Here is a 15,198-nt window from a genome sequence, read left to right on the forward strand (position 1 = left end):
AGCAGCATAAGATAAAATACAAATCCACAAGTCTGTTTTCAGTTGAAAATATAGTAGCACTGTAGCAATTGGCACTTCCTATTCAATGTCTGCTTCACCGCATGAAACGAAGTGCTGCGCTGCAGGAGAACTTCAGCTTTTGGAATACAAGTTTCCGCTTTTCTGCCAAACTGGCATTACCACTGGTAACACTCTTCTTTAGTTACAGGCAAAAGAGTAAGTATTTCATCCCATTATACAATATACAGTTACCTGAATGCTGTTGAGCAGATTCCAAGGGAAAGAATTTCCTCCTCGTCTTAGTCCTCTAAAAAAGGCCCTAACATTATTTTAACAGCAGTTCAGAGATCGCCAGCAAAACACTGCCATCTTTGCTTCTTGAAACGATTTTTGAAACCACTTTCAACACAAATATACGTGTACAGTACAAGCACATAAACTGCACGGCGTTACGCTTAGTTCCAACTCTATTGCAGTTTACAGTGTTTAAACATCACAACACACACACACACCAATCCTTGTTCAGGGTCTGTGTCTGTAAGCAGCCAAACCAAATCCACCATCGCAACCGCTGCTATTTGTTCACAGTGTTCTTCCTAAAGCTGCTAAAATATACATTTCCATCCACGTAGGTTCCAATAGGCTAGTACGGAAAAAACCGTAGCCACAAATAAATGAGCCATCACTGGATAGAAAGAAGAATTTTCAATTACATAGAAAACAAGGAAACAGGCAACTGCATTATATAACATACTCGGTTCATTTATTTAGATAAATGTAACTAAAATGTGGTACAACTTTTTTATTATAGAAGTGTAATAAAAATAAAGTCTTTGTTGCTGCAATCCTGCAGTTGGAATTCCAAACTTATTCCAGCTGGGATTTTCCAGCTACTGCTGAGGTGCACTGGCACATGATTTTGCTTCTTCCTCCCGCCCCCCCCCCACCCAAAAAAACCTGCACAAGGATTTTGCCCATTGGAGAACAAAACAATATTGAGAGTTCTTATTTATTGTTCCTCACAGCAAGACTTTAATCTGATTTTTTCAGCCACCAGTCTCACGTAACCCAAAACCATCTTTCTTGCCGTCCGCATGTCATGTGGAACACAGCAGAATCTGATTTTGTCTTCAGTCTCCACACCCCAGTGCAAAAGCATCCAAACAGTACTCTCTCAATCCTAGGTAAACTCTTCATATTCTTGTGTGTGCATATACATATAAAAAATTCAAGAGTTTACCATTTTGGGGTATTTAGAAACAGTTCTCAACAGTTAAATATAACATTTAAATTTGACATTTCCCAAAATTATATGCACAGAATTTTCACTGCAGGCTGTAGGTCTGCTGTGTGTCCTTCACTGAAAGGGTTATAAAGAGGGACCGCGGATCCTTTCTGTTTTTGCGGACCGCTATCTTTCCTCTCAGGGCTTCTCCTGCAAAAGTAAAAAGGAAGTATCTTGTCAAAGGCTGCAGTATAAACATCACAGAAAGCTTTTCAACAAGAATGACTGTGGTACAAATACTATACTAAACATCAAAAACCTGTATTCTTTGATAATTTTGCACATTTTGTTAATTTAACAGTTAGCTGGGAATTTCACTTCAATTCCCGTGCAGCTTTATTATTAGGACACAAATGACTGACATAATGCAATGCGATTTGCAAAGAATTGCGAAAACAGTTTCAGAGATTACTTAAGCAGAGACAGATTTGCCTGGTAGAAGGACAAGGTAAAGGAAAAAAGGGCATTATAGCATCTCTCTAGCTAGGAAGTTTAACCTAGTGTGAACACACACGTTTTCAGAACTGCTGCAAAATGAATTATTTGATATATTTTAACATCCTATAATAGCAAATGTTTTAAAAATTGTTAAGACTAAAGACCCTCTAAGACAATTAAAATTCCACTATTTAAATCAATCCATGCGGCAACCTTACCCTTCAAAACATGGAAACAAAGCAATACAATAACTGAAATAAAAAACTAAATATAATTTCATAGATCGCATCTGACTTCGTAGAACAGAACCCTGAGATTCTGTTTGTAAAGGTCGTTAATGAAATGAAGCACTTCATTTTTCTCAGCTATTTCTCAGGCAGTAACCATACTAAATCTGCCTTTCTTAACAGTCTTTTCAGAGGGCCGAAGCAAACAACAGCAGTGCGACCAACCAACAGAAAGGCAGTTCTGAACAATTAATCAATGTCAAGTAGATAGAAAGTGACTGATGTTTTTTCACCGTTCTGCTGTCCTATGAGCTGCCTGGAGGAAGCTGTCTCTGGGACTCAGCTGCATCACCTTGCTCTTATCATGCTCAGTTGAACGCAAGTAAACCACACAGTGCCATTGCAGTTTGATTAGGACAAAACTGAATCTATTACGATCCCCTTCCCGCATTTTTATTATCCCTTGGGGAGCCCTGAAATTTGCCGCCAAAAAGAAAAAAAAAAAACACGAAAGAATTCGGCAGAAGTGCTGCACAAGCTTGCTAGCACAAGAAAAAAAAGCATCCCTAGGTCCATACTGACCCACTGTCAAATAATACATGTCTGATTACATGCTCTACAGTACACCCTACACATGTGCTCTGAACACTCAAAATAGTTTATTTTGGTTCTGACTTTTACCATCAGTGAAAACTGTAAGCAATCACATTTTTCACTTATGTTTGTGCAATACAATCATACATTGGGCAAGCCTGCAGTTTGTGAGCAAAGGTACCTCTCAGTGCAAGAGCCCTATCACTAAGCGCGTTTAGGCCCAACAAACTGTATTTTTTCAGTCTGTAACTTGATTAATCTGAAAGAACTTGACTGACCCCAAAGATTCCATGCAGTCTCCTGTAGCAGTTGTATCTCCAGGATGCAACTTAGTGTCCCCTCCCTCTTTGATTATGAAAAATATCGCAAGAATTACTGAAGGTAGCCAGGAATCAAGATCTTTCAGGTTTCCTTCTTTTCTTCCTGTGGAAGAGCTTTATGAAGCTAACAGTGAGACAAGAACATGGTACTCAAAGCATTCTTTATTCTGACCCCCATTAAAATTTAAGAACCTTACAAAAGATCTCACTGGCATTATTTCAAAGACAGCTGCTAGAAAACTGCAGTGGATTTAGGCTAAACTTTAACTACCAAACTGCTGGTGAGAACCATCTCTGCAAATCCTCTACAGGGCAATAGCCACAAGCTTCTAAGTAGTAGTCGTACGTGCCTTCAGTTATATAACAGTAAGCTTTGACACCACTCTTCACGATAAGGTTGTCCTTGCTTGAGGCTGACATTTTAAACATTATCTAGTTTTCCACGTCAGTTTAGACTAACTGAACCCACTATCTTATGCAACACTGAGGTCTAGCATGCAACTGAAAGAAAGCAAATCTCAAAAGCATTAATTACTCAGGAAGAGTTGGCTAGAAAGTAGAAAATGAAAAAGAACAGTGAAAGACAGAAATCATTCATGGTGGGACCAAGAGCATTTCCCTTAAACTCAATAACTTATCCCTTATCCTCTCATTCTTCGTCTTAAACTGTAGGCACCTGCAGCTGTACGCAGACCACCACGTTCCCATTTGGCCGCTTCTCTTACTGAGCCCCCAACCCAAGGAGAACCAATGAGCAGTCTCTGTACTGAGCAGTAATCACTGCCTTTCAGTATTATCCATCTGATCTGCGACATCCTTCTTCCACCGGCTGGTTACTTCCATAAAGTAAGCAGCTGTTTGCCAACTCCTTCGGTTACACCACTGTTCGCCCTCTTCTGAAACTCTGTTGAGGTTCTGCCTTTTCCCTTCATGCTCCGAGTACATTCTCTGAAGAGCTTTTGTACCAAATTGGCATGTTTCAACTCCCCAAGACAAACCATGAACTAGGCTGCTGCAAAGAAGTCCACGCAGCCAGTTGGGTGAGGTAAGACAGCCTTGCATGGCTGCCCAAGATAACGTGCACACGCTGCAAGTGAGCGAGATTCCCAAGATTGCTCAGGTACCAGAAATGGCTGCCACAGGGAACGGCGAAGACCAGACACATAGTCCTCCAAAATGTATAGCTGCAGTAGTCAAACCCACCCACCTAGAACTAGTCTTAATTCACTACTTTTTGTAGCGGAGATCCTAAACTGTATAGCCTTGTCCCAATCTTTCTCTCTCAGCAGTTGTGACAATTCTGAGAAAACCAGATTGTTGGTGCCGTACGAACCATAACCCCTTGCAGTTGCAGAACTTGCAGAGGGGGGCACACAGAACGGCACAAGAAGTCCATCCAAGATGTCCTGTCTAGGTACAGAACCTCTATTATCTTTCAAAGAGATAAAAAGCCATGAGAAGAGATTCTCTCATTTTAGTGCCCGAAATACACACTTAGAAATGTTTCCGAAAAGTCAGCAGGATGATTTTAAACTGCAGATTTCAAAAGATACAGCATGACGTACGCAAGATATAGCGTGACCTCAAAAATCAAGTTTTAACAATTACTAGATTTTAAAAGTGAGCATAATTTTGGGAGGTATCACTTGTAAGTAAACAAGTGACAGCATTCTATAGACACCATGTTGCAGCTGTAGACAGGCAAAACAGACACTAAAATCTCAGTTAGGAACCAAATTATCCAACTGGGATGCACAATATTGAAGTATTTCAGTGTAAGATCAAAACATTCAGACAGATTAATTGTGCCAGCATTGTTTTCCTACTTTTAACGAAGCGCTCTCGGTAGACAAATTAACATTCTTCAGTTTGTAAATTTACAAACAGCTACCCAATTATGGAAACTGGGGAGTTAAAGATAATCAAGGATTTTACAGGGGCTTAGTCATGTGAGTTCTACTTCAGTTTTGCTGTGCTAGCCCCTTTTAGCACCACAGAAAAACAAATCAAGGTTTTATTTCCACTGCAAGGCAATATCAAGAACACAAAATGCCGACAATATGCTGCTTTATTGCTAATAGAATTTGCTTGCATACAGATCTAGGTTTTAACTTAAGGCACTGTTACTGAAAAGATTCTGTGGGCCCTTTAAAATATTTTTTTTCTAAGCATTTTATTTATTTAGTAAATGCTTGAGACAGCCAAATGAGAAAGATATTCTGTATATAATTTTTTGTTAATGAAACTTAGCAGGAATATTTCAACAAACAACAAAAGAAAAAGACTTATGTTTGGATCATTAATAAGAAAAAGATAGTGCTTTGGCATCTCAATTTCAGTTTTCAAAATAAAGACATTTTTGAGCTATTCAAAGGGCTGCTAAGTGAAGCCTTGTACTCTGTAGGGAGTCTACAATACAATACTCTTTTGTCTGAGAAAACCCAGCTTTTCTGGCAATAAAACATCATCTGGCTTCTTTCTCCAGTTTCTTCAATTTTACTGCTTGCTACGCAGTTAAAGCATATCCAACACGCTGGCGCTATTTTATTTTACTTCATTGTACATCAGCTTCAATTCTCTCGTCACAGTCTGTGAGGAGGAAAACTAGCTTTTCAGAATACTTGAGGAGTAAGAGACTATCCCCCACTCACGCATTAAAGCTAAACCACATCAACAGAAATTATCCATTAAAACTATATACAAAGCTGTCTACCATAGTTAGGTATCAAGCTGAAATTCAGTGGTAAATCAGAAATATTAATTAGGTGTAACTTTTATTGCCTCACTCTCCAGATCTTTGGACCGAGATTAAACGTCTCCCGTTTCATCCTAGAGAATTTGCAAACATTGCACACCTAGCGCAGGCTGCGGCAGGAATGGCAAAGGAGGGAGCATTAGCTGCAAGCTCCATTCTTTGGCTTGTAGTGGCTTGATTCTGTTATCATTAGAATAGAGATCAAAACATTCAGTCTTTTTTATGGTTGAGAAAATAGATCTATTTTTACAACAAATAACCTGGCATCAAACAGCTGAGAAAATTAGCTAGTTCACACTGCAGAACAAAACAATTTTGCCATGGCATAAAGGAGCCTTTTCCTGTAAAATACCCAATAGGTTCAGATATCTGTAAACTCAACCTCTTTTACAGAGCAAATCCAAATACAATCAGTGCTTCATAACCACTTCAGGCATATCCCCAAAAGCTATAAAGCATCTGATAGAGACTTTAAGTCAGCCTTACTATTTTACTCAGAATTAGAAATCTGAGGGAACCATTTTTCTTTACTGGGGGAAAAAAAAATGCACTGCCCTGTCTGAAAGATGCTTTCAAAACAAGAAATCATTTTAAATGCATTTTATACCACCAAATTCCTCTTTCACTACCTATTGAAATACAGAAAGCAAATGCCACCACAGGTACACTGGTCAGATTATTGCAAAACTCAAATCATATTCCTTCTATTTATTTTCCAATATTTACTAAGAAAAGAGCTTGTCCTGACTCAAACAATGTTGCAGAAAACACCAAGCTGGGCAGGAGTGTTGACCTGCTGGAGGGTAGAAGGCTCTACAGAGGGATCTGGACAGGCTGGACCAATGGACCGAAGCCAACTGTATGAGGTTCAACAAGGCCAAGTGCCGGGTCCTGCACTTGGGTCACAACAACCCCGTGCAATGCTACAGGCTTGGGGAAGAGCGGCTGGAAAGCTGCTCGGTGGAAAAGGACCTGGGGGTGTTGGTCAACAGTCGGCCGAACATGAGCCGGCAGTGTGCCCAGGTGGCCAAGAAGGCCAACGGCATCCTGGCTTGGATCAGAAATAGTGTGGCCAGAAGGAGCAGGGAAGTCATCGAACCCGGTGAGGCCGCACGTCAAATACTGTGTTCGGTTTTGGGCCCCTCACTACAGGAAAGACATCGAGGTGCTGGAGCGCGTCCAGAGAAGGACAACGAATCTGGTGAAGGGTCTAGAGCACAAGTCTTACGAGGAGCAGCTGAGGGAACTGGGGTTGTTTAGCCTGGAGAAAAGGAGGCTGAGGGGAGACCTTGTAGCTCTCTACAACTACCTGACAGGAGGTTGTAGCAGGGTGGGTGTCGGTCTCTTCTCCCAAGTGAAAGGACAAGAGGAAACGGCCTCAAGTTGCGCCAGGGGAGGTCTAGATTGGATATTAGGAAAAATTCTTCACTGAAAGGGTTTTCAAGCATTGGAACAGGCTGCCCAGGGAAGTGGTTGAGTCACCATCCCCAGAGGATTTAAAAGATGTGTAAGCGTGGAGCACTTAGGGACACAGTTTAGTGGTGGACTTGGCAGTGTTAGGTTTACGGTTGGACTCGATGATCTTAATGGTCTTTTCCAGCCTAAATGATTCTATGAATACATTTAGTCACAAGTGGGTCTTCTTCGCTGTGTCTCCCAAGGACATATATACATTTCTTATTGTAAGAATTTCTACAGAGGATTGAGGAACATCGGTAAACACAGAGATGGACATAAACGCTGAAGCCTTCAAATGATGCAAATGTGTTTAATCTAATATAGTCACTTTTTTCTTCAGCTAACTTGCATTGAGAAAATTCCGTCTGAAGACAAAAAGTTTCCCCAAAAGCTAATTACGCTTGGAGAGGAGCTCAGTTCCACATGCCAGGCAGAAACAACGCATGGTAAAACTGTAACAAGCAGTGCTAATTCATTAACAAGTGACAGACGAGAACAGTTAGAAGTGCAACTTTACATACACTGCAGAAGTTTGAGCAGTTTGTTTAGCTGGTAAAATGGTAAGCAAAAGACTGAAGAAATCAAAAAACATGGTTAACCACAAATTACCAAGATGAATATTCAAGTCACTATTCTTACAAAGGAAAAAAAAACAATATGAAAAAAATGGAAAATAAGGAAATCTGTACTTATAACAACACATCTTGAGGAAAAAAAATGATTTTTGAACAATGAAGGAGAAGGATCAAAGTCAGGGAGAATGATTTTTTCCAGAAAAATCACCTAAATAAAGAAAAATTCCTATGTATGTATCAGGAAACATGTTCTGCCCTGATGGGCTTATGTCATCAATGAAAAACAAATACCCCACAGGAATTAAGACTGGAATTACAAAGAAAAAGGAAATTACATCAAGAGTTTCTCTCAGAGCCTTCTCTAACACTAGAAATAACAAGCAGAGAATCCTAGATTAAACTGGTAATTTTATAAAAGATATAAAAACAGACAGAACGGGTAAAAAGATGGGAAAGGGGAACTTATTTATGAAGAGAAGGAAATGGGTAGAAAGAGAAACAGCTATAACAAGATTTGCTACGGGAATAATTTTAAGAAACACCAGCTAATAAAGAGAAAGGAAGGAGTTATGGCAAAAGTGATCTTCAAGGTGAACTAGGTTGTGTTCACTGCTTCAAAGCACACTGTTTCTGCAGTTGTCTTCAGAAAGTCACGACACCCAGACTAGAATTCTGGAGCCAGGCACACCTCCCAGTAATTTTACACATTTGATAAATGTCAAATGATCTATGTCATATTAAATAATGTGCATATTCTAACAAATGTCATTGCACTTAAAAAAGTTGCACTTCACACCCTATGACATTGAAATTTAATGAGTTGCAGCAAGGAGACCTTAGCCAGCCTTGTTTAGAAAGAGAAACTGAACAGAACACAAGCCAAGTACAAATGCACCAATGCATATGTGCACCCCAAGAAGTGACAGGACCTAAGAATATGCAAATAAAAATTATTTAAGAATATAAAGTCAAAGCATGAAAGAGAGAAATGATTTGTCAGATAACATAGACCATAGTGCCTTTAGGAAAGGTTCCTGGTAAAAAGTTGTCATGGCTGATAGCTGGAAGAGGCAACTGTAAAAGCAGTTTAATTGAGTGCAGATGCTGCTTTCACCGTTGTACATTGCTAACTAGGTCTGTTAAGAGAGACAATATTCCATCTACATCAATACTTCTCTATAGCATCTCTAAGCTTCTTGACCTCGGGGGGGGTTTTTTTGCAGCATTCACATTAAGCTTTTGTATGCTTTCCCCCAATATGTCCGACCTATTTATAAACTGTTGAGGTCGGGGCCATATATTACCATGAGTTTATTAACCAACCAGCAGAAAAGAGCCCCATTCTGAGGTTCCTCCCTTAGTCCCACTAGTCTGTAAAGAAAAATGGCCCTCAAAGGCAACTAATTCACCACTGGGTGAGCGTTCAACAGTGGTGAGTAAATATCTAATGGTTAAGTGGACAAAAATTAAAAAGTCATAAAACAGCATAAAAATTTAACTACTTTATTTCCTTTGATTATAAGAAGACTAGGAGAGTCTGAAAGAAAGTACAATTCTACAGGAATAAGAGGGCAAGACTTACAATTCTTGACCTGTTGTATGTCTATGCTCTTGCATGACTATCCTGTAATGATCACGGACATATGTCTGTGTCTACAAAGCAAGGAATATTTGACTACTTGCACAGAAATGTATTTTCAAGACTTACCAAATAGAACTAATTAAAACCACTAACAAGCATCACTTGAGTCTTCAAAACCTTACTTCAACAATTTATCATTGTTGATATCTGAATTTTGGGTTATCCCTGATGACAACAAAAGCCTTTTTACTTGCATCAAATTCAAGGTGAAACATATGACAGTACTTACCCATTTAAGAAAAATTTACAGTGTATCAAAATAACATCTTCCATACTTCAATGGATCAAGTTAATGGCTTCAAGTTCTTTGAAACTGTTTCAATTTACAGAGTAATCCCACAGTACCAGGTATAACACCCACGCATATGATCATGATTCATTTAACAAATACAGCATAGTTCAGGAGTGCTAGAAAAAATCCTATGCAAACGCTTGACAAATATAATACTTAAGAACATTAGTAATGTTGAAATTACGAAAATGGTATTAGCAATGTTCTGGTCCTATATTTTTCTGTCAGAAATGCTTTGATACAGAAGTTTTCTCATCAAAATTACAGTATGGATCTATGCAAGTCTAAGACATATGCCTGCTCACAATATACCAATGCAGATGTTTATATATGTTTTTAACGTGAATTTTGTACAGACAGATATTTCCCAGTGCTTTGCCGAGAGAAAAAAAAAAATCTCTTCAGCAGCAGCTGAAAGATTTCCTTACTAATTCTTTTTAACACTTCTGTCATTTTTAAGGTATTTTAGATTTAAATTTAATGATAACAGCAGTGTAACACAACCATTGTTGCACCACAACTGAATTTAAATATACCTGCTTCTACAGGAATTGGTTTCTCCAGGAGAAAAACTGTCTGCTTCCAGTGTGTTTTGGTACACTGGGGACCAGTTGAAAACAAGACCTGCAATGGAAGAGTTCAAGAGTTTGATTAAGAACAACATTTTTGATATCACACCACATCAATCAATTACCAAACACACATGCACGTGAAGCGTTTGCTACGGCAAAATAGACTCACTGCCAAACACCTTGAGGCAGAATAAAATACAAAACCACCCTCATCTCTCAAAGACATTTTCAACATGCATAACCTAATACTCACCTTGTTGTGACAGTTCTTCTCAAAAAATATATCAAAATAACCAGCAACTGCCTATAAAAAAGAAAAAAATGCAAATATGATAAAGGAATAATAGCCACGCTCAAGAAAAAGTCTATCGTTAATATATACATTTATTGGGATTTCTACTCCTTTTCAAGCCCTTACTAAGAGGAACAAGCTTAGATTTATGCTTTCAGGCATGCTAGAATCCTAAGTAAAGAAAATAAGCTGTCATCGCACCTTCATTCTACCGGAGAATATTCAGCCCGCTGTAACTGCATTTTATTACACACCAAATTTTAGTCTCAGTTTCCAAAACAACCCACACACCCTAACTGCAACTAGAATTACATATGAGAAAAGCGCCTTTCAGATGTGCAAACCCACAAACATAAAATTCAGTCCTTGTCCTCTACGGCTCCAACGACCCTCACCGAATACACCCACGGTACAAGGGACTCCGCATGACATGTCCGCTCTTTGTGTAGCTTAACACTATTTTCCACAAAAGCTCCCTGGGAACAGAGGCAGAGCATAAGCAGGCAGGGAATATTTTTCCTCCTCTACTACACACACAGGTTAAGGAAAAAGATTCGCAAATGCTTCATGCGGTCCTTTCCGGCAGTTAATAGTTTCTAACAGTACTCTCCATAGGATTCCTTGGACCACTTCTTCTGTCCCTCCTGCCATCCCACTCCTAACATCACGAAGAGCCTCTCTTTTCAGTACATAATTCATTAGTGGGACTTCTCATCCAGCTTGAAGAGGAAAAGAAATACAAAATGTCCACACACAGAACAGCATACCCACACTATTAGAGACACAGTCTTTTAATACTGGCCTGCTTTTTTCACAAAAGTGCCTTGTGAGAGTCCCAGAAATTCAAAGAATTCAAATAAAGAACAGGAAGATGCTAATAAAAGACCATCCACCTCTGAAATCCTGTCCATGCTCACCTTTATTTGCTTTCTAGCGTCTCCTACAAAAAAGCTAAAGCAAATCAGACCATGGGCCCAAGGTAGTTATGCTTTTCTATTACACGTCAGCCTGAAGAAATGATCCAGAATAGGCTTTTGAGTAACTCCAACTACAGCAGCCGGGGACTCTCTATCCCTGTGACAGCAGGAAGGGATTCTCCCCACGCCAGCTATAATAGTACATTCAAATAAGATATGTACCAATTCAACGATAGCAAGCCTGCTGCGTGAAAACTTACTGCAAACAACTGATTATAACCTTCCTCCCATGGCACCAGTGTTTTTCTCCTACTCTAAGAAACTGGTTGTTCTGAATAGTTAAAAAGGACAAGTTCTGTAGCATGCCCTTCGTATTGACTCATAAATAGACTGGGGAGAAAAAAAAAAAAGTCAAACATGCTTACAAAATTAAGGTTAACAAACTGTATGGCATAGGGCTTTATCATTATGAAATATGTAATCTGAATGGTAGCTAAACCATTCTGGTATTTTTCCTTTGTAGTCTAAATCCAGAACAGATTTCACCAACGTGGTGGTGAATATAATGTCTTAAAGCAAGTAAGTCTGTGTTAATGCACTTGTGTTAGCTCTTCAACCTAAGGGCACTCCAGATAAGCCTGGAAAGTTCCAAATTCTGATGTCGGCAAATATTCTTGAGAAAAAAAAAAAAAAAAATGAACTAAGGAGACACTGAGGAACCTTTGTAACAAATGAGCACCGGATGTTGGAAGCAGTGACTCTTCCATCTCTTAAGTAAAGTCCTATCACTCAATGCTGAGAATCTCATTCCCAAGTGAATTACAGCCTTGCCTCTAATACGCCTTTTTGAGTAAAGATTGAGAAGATTTTGACAAAGTTTTATTGACCCATCAGACTACTTCTATTGATGCACAATGTTTTCTGGATATTAGTCAGAGATCTACTAAGCCATAAAAATATTTTTCAATCATCAGGTCAATACTGTTGATATGCTTACAAATAAGACCTAGGATATGATCAGCGGAGAACGGAAAACAAGGTTGCAACAACAAAAATACATTAAGAGTTGTGAGAAAAAAAAATTGGCTTCCAGAGAAAATGAGACAATCAAGCTATGTTTTGGACCAGAAACCTAAAAGCTGCAAGCAGACATACCATAGCTAAGGTGGCTGCAATTATCTATACACTTGGTAGCACGAAATAACAGAAACACCCTACATGCTACCCTGAGATTAGCATTTTTTTAGCTGAAACGAAACTGCAGTTATAAGCAAAGAATTCATCCCCTTCTATTTGATGCCTCCTATGATCAGGGAAAGAGGATTTGTACACCTTCAGTAAATGACAAGGATAAATAAACCCACCAAATTCCTTACAGTACCAATGGTTTCCCTAACTGAAAGGACCTGAAATGCTGACTTTGACTATCTAAATCAAGAGGTAGTAACAGTATTTATTACACATCACAAAGACCACCTTATGCAGAGCTCCAGGGATTACAGAGTTCAAGAGTTCAACAGATTACAGAGAACAAGAGTTCTACATTGATCCATTAAATTCTTTTTGTTACATTTTAAAATGGTTAAGTGACCTTTAATATTGATACTGAAATAATCTGAGCCAAAAGAAAAAAAAAATACAGAAAAATATTCTAACAAGGTATATTCCTCAAGTCCATAAGGATAAGATGATGCGTTCCCCAAAATTCCTCAAACTTTGGTTAGTTAAAACTGGGCGCGGGGGCACCCCAAAACTAAAACACATACTCTCTGATGAGCTACGTCAACAGGCAACCCCTGTCCTGCATAGCTACATGGAAATTACTTGCTTAAAGGTAAATACATACAGGAGAGAGTTTGAATGACGTTTTGAAAAATAACTGTAAGAGCAAATATTGCAGTTTAGAAATCTAATGAGTATCTTTTAGTAATAGCATTTCAAACTGGTTTTGAGCCAACTAAGAAAACCAACCACACACACACTTTGTTTGATGATTTTTCTTTGTGAAATTGGCTGCAACTATGTAATTTGTTTTTCATAAACATTTTCAGGCAACCTGCCATAATTTACCAACACTGCGTTTAATCTCCAGATAGAAATCTCTCCCCTCTTATTTTAAACCTTTGGGAAAACAAAAAGTCTAATACCAACCCCAGTAGTTACTGACCAGCTGCAAAATTTGTTTCAATATTCACTCTGGCAGCTATTTTACAAGCCAATTACAGTTGAGAAAATACAGAAAGCAAAAATGCACAGATTAAACGTATCCCACTTGGATGCACACAGCCTGTGGCTTACCCAGTAAAACAAGAAACCAAACCAAAAATTTGAAGTTGCTATTCAACGGAACTACAGTTATTTGCCTACACCTAGGTAATAAACATAAGGTCTTATCTATCCTAAAGACTGCCGGTAACTCCAGCCTAAATAAACTACCTTCTTCCTTTCCTCTTCTTGATTTCATGTGGAAGATTCCATGTGCTAGACTGCATGTGTTCCCCTGCCAATAACATAGCACTTTAAAAGGCACTCAATTTATCTGAATTATACATTACTTTAATGAAGTAAATTCAGTTTTATTTCTGAACAGATGCATTATAGGAATTATTAAATTCACCAGCTCTTCTCAAGAAAAGGGTTGTTCCGTATGGTCCTCTAAAGCATATGTACATTTATATGCTCATCCAAACACCATGCTATGTTTAAATATACTGATGCCTTTTTGAGATCTTTCTGCTTTTGAGCCATTTTGTCATATTGATCTGCTCCAGGCCTAAGGGATCCCAAGTCAGCTACACAGATACCTACAGACTCAAAATGAGCACAACTGGCCTTCGTAAAACCCGCCAGAGAAAGTTGTAGAACAAGAAAAGCAATCAGTAAGGACAGTCATAATGGGTTTCAATGACCTTAAAGGTCTTTTCCAACCCTAATGACTCTCTGATTCTATGTCACTGGCAAAGTATTGGAGGATTCAAAGCTACAACACAGCTCTAGTTATTTCTCCTTTCAATGTTTTGTGAAAAGTTTTACGTAAAACATTATGCTTTCTGCTTCTACATGAAGGAGAAGGAAGTCCTCCTTGAAAGACCTATGAAAAACTAAAATCTGACTGCATTACGGAAGCCTATTTCAATACTCTAAAGTGCCAGTGCTAAAAAACCCTAAACGAAAACAGCCTTCCCCCCCCACGCCCTTAAGGTATATTGGTGTAAGCCTCGCACCACTACAGAAATGATCTGGCACCCAACACTGATGCCCTGGGGGGGCGTGGGGGGTATTCTGAAGTAAAGTACATGCAGATGATGCTTTCTACAATTTTATCTACGATCACTGGTCCTGTACATTTAAAAACAAAATCTCAGAAGTCTAAAAACCTACACAAATCAAAGTTGAAAGACCTGATAATACAAAACTAGCTATAAAATTGTGGTTTGGGTTACTATGCTCTTTTGGGGAATTTATATCTTCCCTTACATCTTAATTTTTTTTAATTCATTACTTGGTGGTGGTTTTATGCTGAAATACACAATACATATCTTTTATATTTAAGTACATTTCAGTGAAACAATTCTGTGAGAGTGCAGTTCAACACATTTTCCTTTCATTTCACTTTTGAACACTACTACAAATTGCAGTTGCTATAACAGTCAATCACAAACTTCCGTTAAATATTCAACACTACAAAGAAAGACATTTCCAATGTTTAGAGCTTGAAGGAAGATTAAGTCCTCCCTTGCCGTAAAATTTAACGCATGCTAAGCAGCAAAATATAAGGACAAAAAAAAAAAATCATTTACAAGTGGCATAGTAGAAGCAATCAGAGACACA

General features: G+C 38.6%; 1 protein-coding gene across 2 annotated transcripts in view; it reads right to left on the reverse strand.

Annotated features, from left to right (window-relative positions):
* Positions 1-737: 737 nt before the first annotated feature.
* PRMT3 (protein arginine methyltransferase 3) overlaps positions 738-15,198 on the reverse strand; it is a 61,786-nt gene continuing 47,325 nt past the window's right edge. For both annotated transcript variants that reach the window (XM_069804089.1, XM_069804088.1), the window contains 3 exons: positions 10,412-10,462; positions 10,123-10,210; positions 738-1,435 (listed from right to left, as the gene is read on the reverse strand). In XM_069804089.1, coding sequence (XP_069660190.1) covers positions 1,326-1,435; positions 10,123-10,210; positions 10,412-10,462 — 249 coding nt within the window. In that variant the 3' untranslated portion in view covers positions 738-1,325. The remainder of the gene's footprint in view (positions 1,436-10,122; positions 10,211-10,411; positions 10,463-15,198) is intronic.

The sequence above is a fragment of the Haliaeetus albicilla genome, chromosome 16 (assembly GCF_947461875.1).
Source record: "Haliaeetus albicilla chromosome 16, bHalAlb1.1, whole genome shotgun sequence".
Classification (NCBI taxonomy): Eukaryota; Metazoa; Chordata; class Aves; order Accipitriformes; family Accipitridae; genus Haliaeetus; species Haliaeetus albicilla.